We start from the raw sequence: 19,752 nt of genomic DNA on the forward strand, positions 1-19,752 counted from the left end.
TTTTAATCTAGTCAAGGACAAATGGTAGATAAATCTTTGGTCCATAAAAAACATAAAACTGCTAATTTTCTAAATTAAAATCAATTATAACTGCATTCTAAATAGTTATCCTTACATTTGAAGATATAAGTATATAATGTCCCTGTTACCCCTTACTAGGTAGCTTCTTTTTGTAGAAGACAGAAAAGATATAGAAAGCCACAAGTTGTCAAACTGCAAAATAAGTAACTCACTGTGGGGATCCCAGTTCCAATATTTCAACTCTGTCATCTAAGAATTAGGAAAGATTGATGATGACGGGGCAGACAAAAATACAAGGGTGTCTGTCTTAGGATATCTTTTATACATTACAGGAAAGAAAAGTCCATGAAATCTCATGAATTTGGTTGTCTTAACACTAACCAAACAATGACCATACAAGTTACCGTGCCAATGTGCACAGGAAAAACCACCAAAATCCTCACACTTATGACATGCTCATAGGTGGAGGTGTGGCACGAATGTAATGGGAGTAGGCAGCCACTTTTGTAAAAATTTATTTAAAATTTAATCCATAATGGAATACATATCTGGTACTGCTAAAGTGGCCTTAACCTGAGACTAGATAAGTCATGGGTCTAATATCAGCCTTCTGTGAAATGAATATAGTAATATCTCCTCATGAAATACTGCTATATACATAGATCAAGGTCTCATTCAACCCACATTAGAAAAGATTTTTCTTACAGAAGATGGCAATTAACTTTCATCAGCACCCACAACTCAACAGTAAACTGTCTAAGACTATATAGCACTCAGTCCTAAGTCCTATCTTCATGAAAGCTTACACCTTAAGGATCAGGGATCTATGTGAAAAAGGAAAATTAGAAATTGTATGAGCCAGAGGAAGTGGATGAATTCAAGAAAACACTGTCTTTCAAAAACAACAGTCCCCAAACTCAAATTTTTAGAGATTGTGACATCACATACAAGACTTGCACAGGTTCAAGCCAGATATGAATCGTGTACAGTGGGCCAAGTGGACATGAGGACCAATCTCTAATCACAAGGCTATCTTCACTTGATATCTACTGGCAAAAGAAAATCACATTTTTGCTATAGAGTCTTACTGAGTGTATCTACCACATACCAGGTCAGACCCTATGCCCAGGAATAATTCACCAACCAAGTGAAACTCAATAGTATTTCTGAGAAACTTTTGTTTATTTTGCTTTGTTTTTGCATTTTATTTGTTTTATTGGTCTTTTTATATTTTTTAAATTTTTTTGTTTTCATGATTTGTGTGTGTGTGTGTGTGTGTTTGATTTTTTTTTTTTTGTCTTTTGATTTCTGAAAGACAAGGAGAGTAAAAAATAATCACAAAGTTAGGTGGGCAGGGCAGTAAGAGAGGAGTTGGGAAGTCACATGATAAAATTTTGTGTGAATATACTGTGTGACAAAGTTTCTGAATTAAAAAACAATCAAGAATAAAAATAAACCTACTCTTAGATGGAGAGCTACAGATAGTGACTGATGAAAGAGGAAGAGTCAGTCTCTCAGTCTTCTCCAAGATACTCTACCTAGTTGGCTGCCCAGTACCAATTGGTCCTCCCTAAATATTTATAAATAGGAACTACACTAAATAGATACAGCCTGTTGTATTTATTTGTATATATACACGCATATGTATTTTATGTGCTCTCATGTATGTAAAATATTTAAAGAGACAGAGGACATGGAATTTGGATGGGAAATAGATTGAGAAAGAGAGGGTGGGAGCAGAGGGACATGTAAAAATAAAAAAGAAAAAAAAACTTTAAGTAAAAATCAACTGAGTGTTACACTCTTTTATTATAAAAACTAGAATTTTACAAAGTTATTTATTATGACTTTATACTAAGAGAATTTTCTTTTGAAAGATAATGTGTTTATAAAAAGTTTTGTGCAAGTACCATTTCAAAAGATTTTGGGCAAAAAGTAAATGTAAACAAAACTTTAATTCAAGTGAGAGTTAGTAGTATGAAGTGGGAAAACAGCTGTTTGAGGCCATATTAAATGATACCTATTAAGCATGGGTACACTTCCAACTATTTTTTATGAACATGTTGAATTATTTTATTTAGTTTCATTATATTCAACTGGAGGCAGTCATTATAATTATTATGGAAGTAGTTCTCTAAACTGCTAAATGATGCTATGCAGAGTTTTGCTGACAGAGATGATAAAGAAATAGATACCAGTCTATATGTCTGAACCTGATCCAATAATAACATAACTGACCCTCAACTGACCGTGTTCTACATTGTATGAACTGCAGCAGCCTAATGTAAAACATCAGATGTCTAACAGATTGAATTCAGTAGTAAAACTTAGCTTTCCATATTTGTCTTTAAATAGGTCTTACAGTTTATAAATTTTCTGTTGCATCTTTACAGATTATGCATTTTCATGGCTTAATCATCAATTTTAAGGGTACTAGTAAAGTGTTAAATATTAAAAATATGCTCTTATATTAGCACATATTTCTTAAGTAATAGTTTATAATTCATTTAGCTAGATCAAGTAGCATGTCAGAAGATCATGGTTATGCCTAGTATATAGGTATATTTCTAATTCATTTATTCATGCTTTAAGTAGCTAACTTTTAAATCATCAAGACAAGAACATTTTTTTTTCTTTTGGAAATTACCTGGGCACTTTAACTCATCTGAATAGTCTCCACAGTCATTAGATCCATCACATATCCAGCTTGGCAGAATACACAGTGAGGTCGAGTTACATGTTATGAATCCTGTGGATTTCACTCCTAGTTTATAGAAATGTGTGCAATCTGTATTATCTAGAAGGATATAAATAAAAATGAAACTGAAACCACATTCTTCTGTGTAGTTCCAAGAGGCACGAAACTTAACTTCATTAAGAAGTAAATATGTAATTATACTACACAACATGGTTAATTGCATAACAATTCTGGAAGACGTTCAAAATAATATTGGACAGTGTTCAATTCAATGTCAACAGGTATTCATACATGAACAAACAAAAGAAAGTAGTAATTCTTACTGCAGCCCTTTTCATCTGAAGCATCTGAACAGTCCATGTTTTGGTTGCACTGTGCTGATCTTGGTATGCAAGTCCCATCTGCACAGCGAAACTCAACCGTGGAGCAGGTAGAGACTGTAAAACACCCAGTAAATAAGTCAATGGGTAGACAACTGAGAAAATCACCCTTGCATTATATTTTAAGAATTTTAATCAATTTATGCAACTTAATTTTAATTTGATATTCGTATGTTTAATGTGACACCCTGGCCTTCACCCCTCACCCAGTGTGTCTCCTATATGTCTTCTGCTATTATGTAATCCTGCCATAATTGTGGATTTTTTTCACACCAATTTGCAATTGTCAGTTTATGTACCTATGACCCACATTTTCCGTTCAAGGAGGAGTTATGCCTGGTTCATTATGATCATATGGATCTAGCACTGAGATGGCATTAAAACTGCAATGAAAGAAGCTGAAAATTTTCTCTCCTTCCATCTTCTATAGTATAACATCATAACCTGGAGCAAACATATGACTGCAGGATTACAGAGGAACCCTTTATGATATAAAAACAGGAGGAACAGAAGGAGGGACAGGTAGGAGTGGATAGTGGGTTTCTCTTATTATCCAGAATGAACAATTGAGCATTACCACAGATAAAAAGCTGTCTGTGTAGTGGTACATACCATAGAAGCATGAAGTCATTGCTGCATGACCATATTGTTAGTATTTGCCACAAGTAGTTTATATCAGTGAATAACCTAAAGGACTCTTGGATTGTGCAGCTTTTACTTACAGTGATACTTTAAAATGCCTATTTAACTATAAACAGTTTATATTCATTGAAAATTATTTTAAAACCTATCATAAAATATTCAAATTTTACTTAGAATTATGTGTATATCATTTATATTCTATAACACACTGCTCTTATATTTCATTGTATTTTGAAGTTACATACTTATTCCTTTTAAAATAATGATTAGAATAAGTGTTTTATTTACACTTTGTAATTAAAATTACTTCACTGTTTTCTTTAGTAAAAGAACAACTTAATATGTGAAACAGGTAAGGCCACTATCACCAGAGATACATGAATCATTCCACAAAGGGAAAATTAATTTTTCTGTTCTAAAAAGCATTTTGTAATGTTCCTATTTCATTCCAAATTCAGTTTTCTCCCAGTAGAAATGGTAAAGCTATTATACTGGAGATACTCGCGTCAATCATTTATACTTCATTATGTTACCTTACTATTGATCTTTCTTTTTTTTTCCTCCAACAGTTTTATTGGTATTATTTACATAAATATGGGTAAAGGGTTACATACAAGAGCAGAAATGACTCAAAGAGAGTTTTATTACTGAAGTCCATGACAACAGCATGGGTGACAGGTCAACAGCTCATGAAAGCTGGCAACTTGGAGCCTACTACATAACCTATAGGCAGCTCAGTAGTCAAACAGTGTCCATTTCAGTCATCTCAGCTAGTCTGAGCCTGTCCTGGCAGCAAGGCTGGTCTACACTTCTTGCAAGAAGTTCAGCTAGTCTGAGACTGTCTCTCAGCAGTCTTTATTGCTATATTTGCTTGGAAAAAGTGGGGCCTAGTGACTATCATCAGTTTCAGTGACTTCCTGAAACTATGGAGTTGTTTACTTCCTGAGCTTAATGAGTTTCCCTGCAGAATGGAATATTTCACATACCCATAGACCAGAGGTTCCAAACCTTTATGCATTGACTCCTTTAGGGGTCAAATGGCCTTGTCGCATGGTTACATATCAGATATCCTGCATGTCAGATATTTACATTACAATTCATAACTACCAAAATTAGTTATGAAGTAGCAACAAAAATAATTTTATGATGGGGTCACTACAGCATGAGGAACCACTATGCGTTAAGTGGTTGAGAACCACTGCCTTAGACCATCCTGTTGCTCCACCTCTCTTTAGACATTCTATGTCGTTTTTTTTTTTTTTTCTTTTGTTGCTCCAATGATCTATAGTATAGGGACTGTCCAGGTGTTCAGCGGTCTCTATAAATTGGCTAAGTTTTAGAAGCTATGCTTAGTGTTTCCGATAATTTCAGTTAACTCAGTCATTCTGGATTTCTGACGGAGTTGAAAACCTATAGTCTCATAGCCAATCCTGGCTATTCACTTTGAGAGAAAAGGTTTGAGAGGATGGTTTTCAGCTGACATTCATTCTAAAGCCAAGAAAAAAGCCAGGTTCAGAACTAAGTGTGTTAGTTAGGAGAGACGACAGAGGTTCTGGTTAGTCAACAAAATGGTGGACTGGGTATTAGGACTATCTTGTACCTCACTGATACAAATAGGCATAATTATGCTCTAATTGTATTTAGAGAGAAAAGTTTTATTTTAACAGGAAGGGTGATATGTACGAGGAGCTAAGGGGGAAGGAGTACCGAGAGGAAGAGAAGGAGTAAGGAGAGGAGAAGAAGAAAGAGAAAAGAAGCTAGATGATGAGAGAGAAAAAGAGAGAAAGAGGAGGGGTCATGGAGGCAGATGTTCACATGTCTCCACCGTCAAAGATAGTTGATATATCTAGGTTGGGTATTGGGTTACACTTCTGATTGAGCACTACCAAACTTATAAAGCCTTTGATTAACATTTTTTAAAAAATTATATAAAAGCAAAAAGGAAAAGGGGGCATGGGATAGGGGTTTTCTAGGGAGGGGAAATGGGGAAAGGGGATGGCATCTGAAATGTAAATAAAATATCTAATAAAAAAAAAGAAAAAAAAAAACTATTGGTCTTTCATTAGTCTTATTCCAAACGATTCCACAGAATCTCTTTAAGAAAATAGAATGCATGCATCCTGTGACATAACATTAAAGATAAAAGAAAGTCTACAAAGGTGCAGCTCATAACAATTTAATCATAAAATCAGTGAAGGATGCTAAGAAGACTCCTGTGTGGCCAATTGAACCACCATCGTACCATTACCTTCAAACTTCGATAGGGAGTGCTCCATGTGATAGCAGTAAGTACATCTCATGTGGTAATGAAGAGAAAAATTATGACCCCAGGGACACAGTATGATGGTAAACAAAACTGGAGGTTCAAGGTTTTTAGGGTTATAGAAATTCATACATTATATTGGGAACATTATGAAAATCAAGAACATTAGAACCATAAGAACAATATTTTGGGTTCTGCAATGAAAAGAAAAATAACAATAGAAATTCATAATTATATTAAAAGCAAATATAACTGTGAAGTTGAATGGCTTTGTTAGAGAATAGCATCAAGTAATGATGTTCAGGACCTCAAGAGAATGGGTCTAAGAGCAGAAAATTTGGAGATATATTTCTTCCTTTATTTTTTGCAAAGGCATTTCTGAGATGCTTGTCTTTATCTGTTAAAAGCTACCGTGACCAAGGTAACTTACAGAATAAAGATTTTATTTGGGGCTCACAGTCCCAGAGAGAGAGTCTATAACTATCCTGGTAGAGAGCACGGCTGCAGGGAAGCAGGGAGGCAAGCATGGTGCTGGCACAGTAGCTGAGAGATCATATCTTAGAGGAACACGAGACAGAGAGAGAGAGAGAGCGAGAGCGAGAGCGAGAGCGAGAGCGAGAGCGAGAGCGAGAGCGAGAGCGAGAGAGAGAGAGAGAGAGCTATATGAGAATAGTATGATCTTCTGAGATCTCAAAGTTTTCCAAAAGTGATATATTTCCTGTAGGAAGAACAGAAAGGCCCTGGTGCCAAAACTGTGGCAGCTTATGTGTAAACTTAAACAGCGAGTGGGGCTACACAGACACAGAGGCAAATTTCACATGAGGGTTAAATTGAAGCCTGCCTGACAGCCTAGGCATTGGGGATACAGACAATGACAGCCAATCAGGAACTGCTAACATGTTTGGGACCATTGGGACATGGGTGGAGGGTATAAAGGGCACTCTCCAAGAATTTAAGAAATAAGCTTGCTTCTTCATTCACACCTGCTCTTGAGGTCTGTGATGTTGACTTTATGCCTTCTCACCCACTGTCCCCAAGGGAAATACCGGGCAGGACAGAGGACTCAGGAAACAATCTCCTTGAACAAAATCAAGCCACCTAATTCTTCCAAAGCAATTCCACCAGTTGGGGACGTAGTATTTAAATATATTAGCCTGTTGGGGCTAGTCTCATTCAAATCATCAATTAGTGCTAATAAATTTTGGGCATAGAGATGGGCTGGCATAAACAGAGTAGAGGTGTCAAGTGGAATTGATTGTCTTCTTTACTCAAGTCTTCACTAATTGTATGACTAGATATAAAGTTTTAAAGCCACAGAAAGGTTAAACAGTAATGAATGGGAAAGAAATTGTCTTTTAATTGTCTTTACAGTAGATACTGTAAGCATTAGGGTCAGGATAGTGGTAGGAGGTAATAATACCTACATTAGTAATAAATGAAGGGGTAATTTATGAGAGAGAAATGTCCCCTGAAAACTTCCTCTGTTAAACATGTGGTACACAACGTATGTCATTGTCTAGGGAGGTAGTAGTAATTTTAGTAAGTATAGCCTAACAGGAAAAATTAGGTTACTAGGTTGTGCCTTTGAAAGTTAGAACTGCCTCCAACTCTTCCTTTGTCTCTGCTGTCTTTCTGTTCTAAGATAATCAGGCACCTCTATATTCTCCTGCAGCCATAGTGGTTTGCTTCACCACAGGTCCAAAAACATAGAGTGAAGACTATGGCCATTGACACCATGAGGCAAAATAAAACTTTTTAAAGCTGTTGGGCCAGCGATATTGGTTATACTGATGATAAACTATTGCACCATGCAAAAGCAATGTTAATTAAATATCTATTGTTTTCACTTCTTGTTACAATGACTGAAGTAACTTATAGAGTTCAGTTAGATTACAGTTCTAGAGGGATAGGTCCGTTTTGGCTCAAAACTGAGGTAGTAAGTAGGAAACATGGGAGCTGAAACAGAAGCTAATAGCCCACATTTTAAGCCACAAACAAGAAATAGCAAATTCAAAATGACAAAAGTCATTCATTTCTCAACATCAGGCCCTAAAGGCATACTTCCTCCAAGAAGGTCACATTCCCTAAGCCTAATAAAATAGGTTCACCAACAGAGAACAAATATAGAAAGGTTCATGAATACTGAGTCTAACTCACTGAAACTACAATAAATAAACAAATGCCAATTCTGGTGGAAACAAAAATTAAATCCCACTACCTGTTGCTTCACTTACATTCTAGGGGTGATTTCTAAGAAGCAGCTATTGCAATTTCTAATTCATTAGGTGAAAAAGAAAATTGTCTGATCATTTTTTCCCCAGGCTAAAAGTCTTGAATAAGAAAGAAAACTATTTGGTCCAAATAAAGATAAGCCAAGTATGAAATATTCAGCTTTTTCCTCCAGATAGTTTTCAATAAGCTCTTAGTTAATAGAATACTACGGAGAACACAACCCCATGCACACCAGGAGTAGAAATGATACACCACAAAATAAGGTCTGACAGGGACAGTGGATCAAAAGGAGCACAAAGTTAACAATCAAAGCCACAGACTCTTCCATCCACTTTCCTAGTTCTCTTCTTTCTTCCACTTTCTTTTTACTTTGACAATTAAAATGTGTTATGAGGTAAAGAAGACATAAAAATCAATAGGTCTTTCTCTGGTTCACAGGAGAGTTCTTATAAATAACTTACATTGGTTCTCTCTTCCTACTTCCCATGCTGCCTGAAGCTAAAGAACTTGACATGGGGATTGGAACACAAATGACATTACATTTTCTGTGGCAATGCTAGTTTGCTTACTTTCCCTCACAACTTCTATCAAATGAATTCATAATTGCTTAGGCTCTCAAAGTGTACAAACACAGAGGGACTGCTCATTTACTTTTGAACCATGGCTCTATTTTTCTTTTAGATTATTATTTGTGGAGTCTTTTAAAGGATTTTCTGAGCACTTTTGAAAACAAGGACATAACAAACAGAAAAACAACCAGGTGTTCTCTTTCCTTTGGGAAGCCTCAGAACTTCTAGTGCTCTGATCCTCCTGAAAGTACTCTAGTGACCAAGAACACTGATATACTACCCCAGGGAGGCAACTGACACTCAGTACAACATGTTGATCCTTTATGTACCCCACATGCATCCAGTCACCCAGCCTGTCACCCAACAAGCAGAATATAAAATGAAAAACTTTGTGAACAGCTCTTCATATCTGCTCAAGTAGTTTCAGGTCTAAGCTTTCAGTCATGGAAGGAGTAGCTTTAAGGGGACAATAAATAGAACATTGATGAAGACTCTGGGTTTTTCTCTGGCTTTAAAAAGTGAATAAATTCAAAATAATTATTTTTATCATGTATTTTTTTACTATGCACTTGTGGACTAAAAGTATAGTAAAAGGGTACTAATAATTACTATTGAAATATGTGCTGGTTTGAATAGGAATGGCCCCATAGATTCATGTTTGAATGATTGACTCATAGGAACTATTAGGAGGTGTGACCTTATTGGAATAGTTGTGGCCTTGCTGGAAGAAATATGTCACTGTGGGAGCAGACTCTGGGTTCTCAGTTTATTCTCTTTTTCTACATGAGGGTCAAGATGCTTAACTTTCAGCACCTGCTCCAGCACAATGTTTGCCAGTGTATGCCAACAACATGTTTCCTACCATGACCAGTAGGGGACTAAAGCTACAAACTGTTAGCCAGCCTCAATTAAATTTATGCCTTATAACAGTTTCCATGGTCATGGTGTCTCTTCATAGCAATAAAACCCTAATTAAGACAAAAGTTGGTACCAGGGACTGGAGTAATGATGATGGGACCATGTTACTGTTCATAGATAGCTAGACATACTATAGATTAGAAAGTGATTAGAGTGCTTTAAGTGGAAAATTAATGGGCCATAATAGTAGTAACATGTAAGCCAGTGTTGATAAGGGTGATTTGAATTCTGGGGGCGTGGTTCAAGAGGCTTAAGGGCAGAGTATTACTACATGGTCTAGAGACTGTTCTTGTGATATTTTGACAAAGAATGTGGCTACTTTTTGTCCAGTGACCAAAAAGTCTGCCCGAGGCTAAAGTAAAAAGATTTGGATCAATTACTTTGAGAAAGAAAATTTCAAAACAGCCTAGTATTGATGCTATTGTGTGGATATTAGTATTCAATCTTATGAAAACCTATAATGAAAAGGAGCAAGCTGAGGAAGAAAAACTGGAGAACCAAAGTACTAGGAAGTGAAATAGAGCTATATCCTGTGTTCAAGGAGATAAACAGATTTAGAAATGGGGTAAAGGTAGTGGTGACCTCAGGGAATGACTCCAACCAGCTTAGCTTTCACCTCATGAAAAAGAATTAAAGAATAGCTTAGAGGCAGGACTGGTGGCTCAGACCTTTAATCCGGGTACTCAGGAGAAAAAGGCAAGCTGCTTTCAATTCTATCCTGGTATTTAGAGCAAGTTCCAGATTGGCCAGGCTTGGATAGTGAAGGAAAACATATAAATCAGAAATCTGTTGAAGTTATGATTTATCAGGAGAGGAAGCATATTCCAGCCTGAGCAAGCATAAGATTTGGCAGCTTTGGCCATGTGGTTTGTGGTTTAGAGTCAAGGCTATAAGAAAGATGTTATGGAATCTTTCTCCATGCCTAAGGAAAGCTATCAAGGTCACGTGTGTGATTGGGGCGCCTGTTCCTGGAGACTTAGAAAGGCTGAGTTGTGAAGGTGGGAAAGTGAAGCCTGGATTATCTTGGGAAACCTAAATTTCGGAGATGCCAGAGTCTTGGGATACCTGCCAAGGAGAGCTGCTCATAGAGAGTGGGACCAACCCTAGAGGAAGAAGTACATTGAGGTTTAGTCTTTTACTCTATATTGTAATGCTAAATATTGGCCCCCAGGGCCTAATTGCTCCCAGGCACAAGGATATCTGCACATACAATGTGAATTTGATTCTTAATTAAACTGTTGGTTAAATATAGATGTTGACAGTGAATAGCTGTGCAGAAGAGACATAAACAGACAAGGTTTGGGATTCCTGAGCTTGGGGTCTTGGAAAGGACCATGAAGAGAAGAGAGAAGAAGGTGGAAAGAGTAGAAAACCACTATGTTTTAGGTGACTCCTGAAAACATAGCCATAAGGGGTAGGCAATTGAAGTTATGAGCTCCCTAAATGGAACATGGCAAATTATAACTTGGGATTGTTGATGGGGAAACAGATTCTAATAGCATAGAGGGTAGATATCTGCTCAGCTGTAGTGCTGATTAAAGCTTATAATAAATATAAAGATTGCATGACTTTTATCTGGGAACGGAATGACCAAAAGCAGAGTACAAACCCAGATTGAGATTAAATATTCTCTCCAACAGACGTGTGTTGCAGTAACAAAGCTGAAAGGAGTTGGAGATCAGAAGAACATTTGGACATCATACAGCGAGATGCAGAGTTTGGAGTTTTCCAAGCTGGGTTTCAGTCTTCCTTTTATGCTCCATTTTGGAATGGTAATGTATATTCTGTGTCATTGTATATTGGGAGTATATGATCTGCTTTTTCATTTTGATTTTCAAGAAATGACAGCTAAGAAGTTACATAAGCCGAAGAAGAGACTTTTAACTTTGTTCTTTTAAACAAGATAGAGATTGTTCTGATTTTGGGAATTTATGAAATTGGACTGAATATAATTCTACATCATGTTATAGTTGTAAACTTATAGGAGTCAGGAGAGGAATGTGGAGGTTTGAGTAGGAATGGGTCCTATAAGTTCATGTTTGAATGTTTGGTCCATAGGGAGTATTAGAAGGTGAGGCTTTATTGGAATAAGTGTGGCCTTGCTGGAGCTAGTATGTCAGTATGAGCATGAGCTTTGAGGTCTCTTCCTTCTGCTTAAAGGTCAAGATGTAGAACTCTCAGCAACTTCTCCAGTACTATGTATGTCTGTCTGTGTCACCATATTCCCTGCTATGAAAATAATGGACTAAATTCTGATGATATTCATTCTTGGGGATGCTGAAGTGACCTGATATTCCAGCCCCTTGCTTCACCTGATGCTGTTTCCAGAGACTGATTCCCATAACAGATTCATCCAGCCTTTCAGATGGATACCATCAGAACTTCAGTTAAGCCGTGAACTTTCAAACTATACAGAGACTGGGTAACAAATGATAAAGCTAGCTTTTTAAAGTCAAATCAATATTTTCCTATTTTCCTACCCCCTTCTTACCCCTGAAATTTCATCACACCAATTCAGCAGAAAGAATCTATGGAGAGTCGCCATCCCAATTTCTTGGGTTTGGATGTCTGGTTATGGTTATTTCATAAATTATAGATAGGTTATCATTATAAGAGATAATTTGGAAATGCTTATAATTTTGAGCATGAAAGAAACTATATAGAGCTTAAATTTGGGAATTTCTATTTCTCTTTTCCTCTTCTCTATCTTTTCTTAGGTAAAGAGAGTAGAATTGAAAAGAGAAAAGGGGGATAGAGTAATATTATAAGAAATTAGATATATGATAATATATTACTGTTTACTCATAAACAAAGAATTTTATAGCCATAATATCACATTAGTAGGAATATTTACATTTTGATGCAGACTCAAGGTTATATTTTCTTACATTGCTACAAAATTTATATATTGATAAGTTTTTCATTAGTATAAATCTTCGTATATTGATAAAAACTTTAAAATAAATTTTGTTACTCTTATATAGGTATTGTGCCTATGCAACTCATTTAAGAATACAAGACTTAGAGCCAATACTTCTAATAGCTGCTACTACAAATTGTTTAGGATAATTAAGTAATGTAAGTTAAAGATCAGATAGTAAACTCATGGAAATATTCAATTCTGATTTAATTACAATAAGTGCTTTCAATATTTTTCAAATGGCATATAGCCAAGAATAGTCAAGGTTTAATAGTCCATATATACTATATATAGATAGATAGTCTTCATAAGCATCAGAGACCCACAGAATATGGCATTTAAAATAATTTTATTATTAATACGACTTTCTACTAGGAGACAGTACCCACATCCCACTTCAAGGAAGATATTGAGCATCATTACCTCCAATTGGAGTCACTTCAATTGTGGCAAGCTAGCCAATTAGAACAACCTTAATTTCATCCTGCAGACAACTACTGTCCATAAAAAGGACACACAGATGTGAGATAGTTAACTGTTAAGCTCTGCCAAGACAGGGTAAGCTAATCCTTCTTAATTCGTGCTGCACTTAAGGTCTATCAAATAGTTCTTGTCCAAAAGACTGAAGACAGATGCTTTAACATTGTGGGTAGTTGGCTAGGAACGCAGGAGATTCCTCCATACTGTGGGTAGTTTGGCTGGGAAGGCTGAGAGTTACTCCACGGCTGCTGTGGCTCCACGGTTCCTCACAGCACAGCCCCAAAGACACAAGAAAGTCCTTGGGTTTCCAAAACGGGTTTATTGGCATGATGGATGATGGTTGAGTCTGGATGTGCACCTGGTAAAACCCAGGGCAGACCTGAGTTAAATAGGGAGGGAGAGAGGGGGAGGGACTGGGGAAGAATGTTTAATTAGCTCCACCCTTTGGCCTTCAGGTACCTCATTAGTATGTAAATCTCTCTAGGGCCTGAGGCCTGTTCCTCCTGACTGTTGGCCAGAGACCTCTCTGTGGGTGTGCCTGTGGAGGGTTGAAGCTAAATGAAAAGAACCAGGGCCCTGAAGCAGAGCCATACTTCTGCATTCCAATAATGGTCAGGGGTTCCAAGCTTGTGCTTGACCAAGCACACAGCTGCTTCTCACAGCCCACTGCCCCACATAACATTATGCGGAATATGAAGGAATGTCCAGGAAGTCAGCTGTCTCTACAAATCGTGTAATTTTGGAAGTTATGTTTTTGTGCTTCTTGTATATTCAGGTAATATTTAACTTCTTTGTTCTTTGATGGGGTTGAAGACTAGTCTCATAGTCTCATAATTGAACTTCAATTCTTTAGCATTAAAGAAGATGTTCTAAAATTGAAGGGATAGTTTTCAGATGGTATTGCAAGTTAAAAGCAAACATAATTCAGTTACTGAGTTATGAACTTTTTAAGTTACGATAGACGATACTTTACCTAAATTGACAAATATGATGCACTAGAGTTTATAAGTGTATATCATACTTTATAATTTTAATAATTGGTATAATTGGGTTCAACTTATATTTGAGAGAAAATAACCTTTTTAATTGGACTAAAAGGGGGAAATATAGTGGGTTTGGTCTAATGCTGTTTGCATTCAAATGTTAATTTGAGTCCCCAAAATTGTTTTCAGGAGGGAGTCCACATGGAAACCACTGAGGGATCCTGCCCCCAGTTATTTCTGATTGGTAAATAATCCTGCCACCAGTCAGTATCTGGGGAGAAGAGACATAGTTGGGGTTTAGGTTTCCCAGGCTAGAGACCATGAGGAAGGAGAGAGGAGATCCACCAGGCCAGGACAGTGTGGAGGAGAGGAGAGGCACCATGCCTGAGAAGAGCACAGGACAAAAAGGCATGGCTACCATATGAAGGAACCATGAGATCACAGTCCATACTGCAGCCCACTTAGACAGTTCTCTGGGTCCAGAGCAGCTAAGATATAGCATAGTATTAATAAGTAATAACTCAGGATTAAGTGCATGGAGTTTAAGCAGCAGCCCAGCTATTGAACTAATTAAGGCACATTAAAATACAAACGTTGGTGTGTGTGTGTGTGTGTGTGTGTGTGTGTGTGTGTGTGTCTTTCATTTGGTAATATAAACTATTGAGGTAGGTAGCAAACTGCCACTGGGATTTATTTAATAAATATTTAATTTCAACAGAAACACTATTACAAAGCTTGATTTCTAGTGACCATTTGTACCAAGACTGTAGATGAGATTATTAAGCTGTAAACAGAAGGACAACATTCCTTCTTAGTTAATACTGTTCTTTGGCAGTTGCTATTGATATAATTACATATAATATATTTTATATATATTTATAAGACTTACTTCTTTAACTATATTCATAACAATTTTATAAATATGGTACCACACACCGTGTTTTCTAAATTCATACACACTAATTTATTACCATTTTAAGACAATCCTACTTTTCTCAAAACTGATAATAGCATTAAGTTCCAAGGGCTTCATTTGACATAAAAAAGTTTATGATACACGATTTACACATATTTTTTTATTTAATTACTTCAATGTCTATCTTCTTATTTTTTACCATTAACCTAGTTTAATGCATTCTCTCCTGCTTGAAACCACTGAAATGACTTGATAGATAATACCAATTTCTTAGTCTCACTTTATTTCTTTCTTCTTTTAAATGTTTATCTATTTCTTGTATCTACTTTCAATATTTTATAAATTGTTATTGTTTTTAAACTTTAATAGGTAATATAAAATAACTTTATTCCAAAATACAGTAGATCTCCTGCTTTTGAACCCCAGATAACAATGAACTTAATGGTTGTACTGCAAACTGTGGAACTTCACAAGCCTTCTTTGAAGCTCTTAAATTATTTGCACACATTTCCTCTGTTCTTTCATTCCTTGGAGCCGTTTTATCTCATCTCTGTCTCACACTTTTTCTTTCCATCAATTATTTTCTAAAGTTTTTCTATATTCATTACCAATTATCTTTTACTGATTGGTTTTCTGCCTCATTTAGTGTTTGATCTGATGCCTCCTCTGAATTCAGTAAGTTGATTTTCATCAATGCAATTAAGAAATTACCTCCAATTCATCAAGATAAATTGGCACTTGTAGTTCAAGCTTGCAATTTTGCTTTCTCTGCAATGCATTAAAGTACTGAATGATAGGACTTTCCTGAGTAAAAAAAAAATTCTTGAGGAAATATTTCTGCTGTATCTAAAATATACTTGGACTTTTATGTTTAATTTAGCAAGTAATTTTAATGCATTTTTCAAAATAACTATCCTTTACACTATCTGAGTTGTCCTCCTTATTTTCCTATTTAGTCTAAAAGCCAATAAGTACTTCTGTCTGAAATTTACTACAGAATCTCTGGCTCTCCAAGAATTTGGAATAGCTTCATTTGCAAGTTTTCAAGAGTTGCAGTCATAATGCACTCACTTTGTGACTAATGTTCACAATAATATCCTGATAATGTGGCAACATCAATAGCCCTTCAAACTTCTAGTATCCTATAAGTCTGAATTTTCTGAGGGGTAGAGTTACATATGTCTCTTGGTCTAGCTTGGTGTACTCAAAATGTGTGCTCAGTAAATTAAGAGACTTTTTAGAAGGATTTTGCCATAGTAAAACTTGTTATTTCTAGATTTTAGGTAGCTTGATATTTTCTTTTATGACCTACAAATATTGGTATTCAATTCATGGCCATTAGTAGTCAGTAATTTTAAAAACACAATGTTAGCATGCCATTTTATATAGAGTATTATTATCTTAGTACTATTAATCATTCGACATAACAAAAATAAACTTATTCAATTTGTTTTTGTATTTTAATGTTTGGGAAACTGAGGTACAAATTGGTGAAGCACCTTAAAAATTCATACAATAAGTCTAAAAACAGGGAGTCTAATTAGAATATCTTTCTAGTAGGCACTGTGAGGAATATTAATTAATTCACAACACAGGAACAAACTAGAAAAATTAAAGGCAGGGAAAGTAGGAGAAAAAATAGAAAAATATGGACAGGGAAAGGTGTAGAAAATATATACAATGTAGTTCTAAAGTGGATTGACTAGGGAGGTATTCTAATCAACAACAGGAAATTTATCAATTTATCAAATTTATCAATAAATCAATAATTTAGACAATTATTGGTTATGTGAGTGATGAAATATATACAAAGAAGGCATCACAATACTGTAAGATCTCAACTCTACCCCCAAAGAATTACAGGCAACTAACAAATGCCGAGAATGAGAGAAATGGTCTTCTCCAGAGGACACTATTTCTAGTATACTAATAGTATCCAGGGGATACTATTTCTAGTCCTCAGGTAATACTATGTCTAATTTTCTGAGGAACCACCAGACTGATTTCCAGAGTGGTTGAACCATCTTGCAATCCCACCAACAATGGAGAAGTGTTCCTCTTTCTCTACATCCTTGCCAGCATCTACTATCACCTGAGCTTTTGATCTTAACCATTCTGACTGGTGTGATGTGGAATCTCAGGGTTTTGATTTGCATTTCCCTGATGACTAAGGATGTTGAACATTTCTGGATGTCAGGAAGTGCATGCAGACAGGAGCCTGATATAGCTGTCTCCTTAGAGGTTTGCAAGAGTCAGACATATTCAGAGGCAGATCCTCACAGCTAACCATTGAACTCATCAAGGGGTTCCCAATGGAGGAGTTAGAGAGAAGACTGAGGGAGCTGAAAGGGTTTGTGGCCCCATGAGGAGAGCAACAATACCAACCAACCAGAGCTCTCAGGGTCTAAACCACCAGCCTGGGAGCACATAGGGAGGGACCCATGGCTCCAGCTGTATATGTATGGGAGGATGGCCTTGTCCGGGCATATGTGGGAGAGAAGATCCTTGGTCCCATGAAGGCTGGACACAGAGTGTGGGGGAATTCTAGAGTGGGGAAGTCGGAGTGGGGGGGGGGTAGTTGGAGGCACATCATCATAGAAGCAGGAGGAGTGGGAATGGGATAGGGGGTTCCTAGGTGGTGGGGGAATGGGTAAGGGGAAAAATCTGAAATGTAAATATAATATTCAATAAAAAATAAAAAATTAAAATAAATAAAAAAAATAACCACCATTCTTTTTCAAGTTCTTGTGAGATCAATATTTTTGCATTTCATATATGAGAGAGATCATGAAATTCTCATATCCCCAATTATGGTTTATTATTTGTTTGTTTATTTGTTTTTGATTTATTTTTCTTAACACAATCATCTACCATTCTGTTCTAAAAGCATTTACAAAGCATGTCATCAGACATTTTTATAGCATAGTTCACTCAGTGAAAATCTTTGTGAAAGTTTAATAAACATATATAATGATATATAACGTGCAAAGACTCATATAAAATCACTCACCTTTACAATCCAGTTCATCAGAGCCATCTCCACAATCATTTGTACCATCACACAGTTTGCTATGAGGAACGCAGCGACGATTGTAGCAAGGTTTAAACCCACTACGGCAACTTCGGTTTTCTTGTGAATAAAGATAGAAACATGCAGTAAGAGATCATAGAGCAATATTTCTAGAGAGTAAAAATTATGAATAAAATTTCTCTCCTAACTAACAGAATCTTAATCCATAAAGCTGTCCTGTACTATATTAAATATCTGAATTACAGTGTCTCTTAGTTTCCAAAGAGCAAGCCGTTAATTCACTTGAATCTTTGTGATATGGTGTTTCCTAACTGGGAATTAACTACATATCTCTTAGAGTTATATCTACATATTGTTTCTCACACTTCTCCCATTTTCCATAGAAATAAGCATACAATATATAATCAATTTAGAAAAATATCTCAGAAGTAGTAATATATTCTACTTCTGGTTCTATGAAGGTTTAAAAAACATTTTAAACAATTCTTTTAGATGGATAATTATGCTATCAGTGCTGAACAAAGAGACTTTTGTTTATTTTTCTTCCCCCAATAAGTATATTCTTAAATTTCATTTTCTATCTTATTACATTAGCTAAGATTTTGATCTTTACATCCATCCATTAATTCATTAATATTGGCAAGGATTTTATAATAAAATGTAAGAAAGCATACATTTCATATGTATATATATCAAATAATCAGAAAAATATCATTAAATTTCTGCTAAAATATCTTTATAATATCCACTGAACTGAATAACATTTTCTTGAACTACCAACTAATCAAATAAAATATCCAATGAGAATATTTAAAATGCAGTACTCTCAAAGGCATAGGATGCCACAAATGTAATGCTAAAAGTAAAACGTGTAGTTGTAAGTGCTAGCATTAATAAATGCTGATATAAATGATTTAAAATAAAATAATATACAAATAAGTCCAAACAATGTATCTCAGGTAACTACCCAAGCACATGTAAAATAAATCCAAAATTATATGAAGGAAAGCAATGACAGAGAATATAACAAAATGATGGAAACAGAGAAAGAAAAGATATAAAATACACCTGAAAATGGTTAACATGTAGAATATAGAGAAATTCAACTCAATAACAAAATTGAAAAACAATATCACCTAGAAATAGCCAAAAGGTCTAAATTAACATTTTCCAAAAGAAAATATCTAAATAGCCAAAAGTATATGAAAAATGCTTGAATAACTATCAATAGAATACAAGGCAAAACCACTATGAAATATCATATAATCATTTGAATGACTATCATGAAAAAATAACTAAATGATTACAATTTCCAGCCAAGACATATAGAAAATAGAATGCTTATACATTTTTAGTACAGTCATTATAGAAAACATGAATGACATAAAAAGTTGAGAAATGTAACTACCATATGAGTCAATTATTCTACTACATGTATATTGAAGGATGGAAATAACCACAGTCTAGCCAAACCTGCACTAATATATTTACTGCAGCACTATTCACAGTTGCCAAAACAGGAGCTCAAACAAAGTGTCAATCAAAGATGAATTAGGGAAGCATGGTGCAAGCAGACAGAAGTAAGCTAAGAAGCTTTTAAAAAGACTGAAGACCTGTCATTTGCATCAACACAGCTAGATCTGCAAGGGAATCATCTGTGTTAAATGGGAATATAGGTACAGAATACCTACAATTGTAT

At 35.7% G+C, this 19,752-nt stretch overlaps 1 protein-coding gene across 1 annotated transcript in view; it reads right to left on the bottom strand.

Moving 5' to 3' along the window:
* The window catches only part of Lrp1b (LDL receptor related protein 1B), a 349,921-nt gene that overhangs the window by 270,701 nt on the left and 59,468 nt on the right, over positions 1–19,752 (bottom strand). The window contains exons 7-9 of the mRNA XM_076928219.1: positions 18,033–18,152; positions 3,043–3,156; positions 2,669–2,818 (exon numbers count right to left, since the gene is read on the bottom strand). Of these exons, the coding sequence (XP_076784334.1) occupies positions 2,669–2,818; positions 3,043–3,156; positions 18,033–18,152 (384 nt within the window). The remainder of the gene's footprint in view (positions 1–2,668; positions 2,819–3,042; positions 3,157–18,032; positions 18,153–19,752) is intronic.

The sequence above is a fragment of the Arvicanthis niloticus genome, chromosome 2 (assembly GCF_011762505.2).
Source record: "Arvicanthis niloticus isolate mArvNil1 chromosome 2, mArvNil1.pat.X, whole genome shotgun sequence".
NCBI classification, from domain to species: Eukaryota; Metazoa; Chordata; class Mammalia; order Rodentia; family Muridae; genus Arvicanthis; species Arvicanthis niloticus.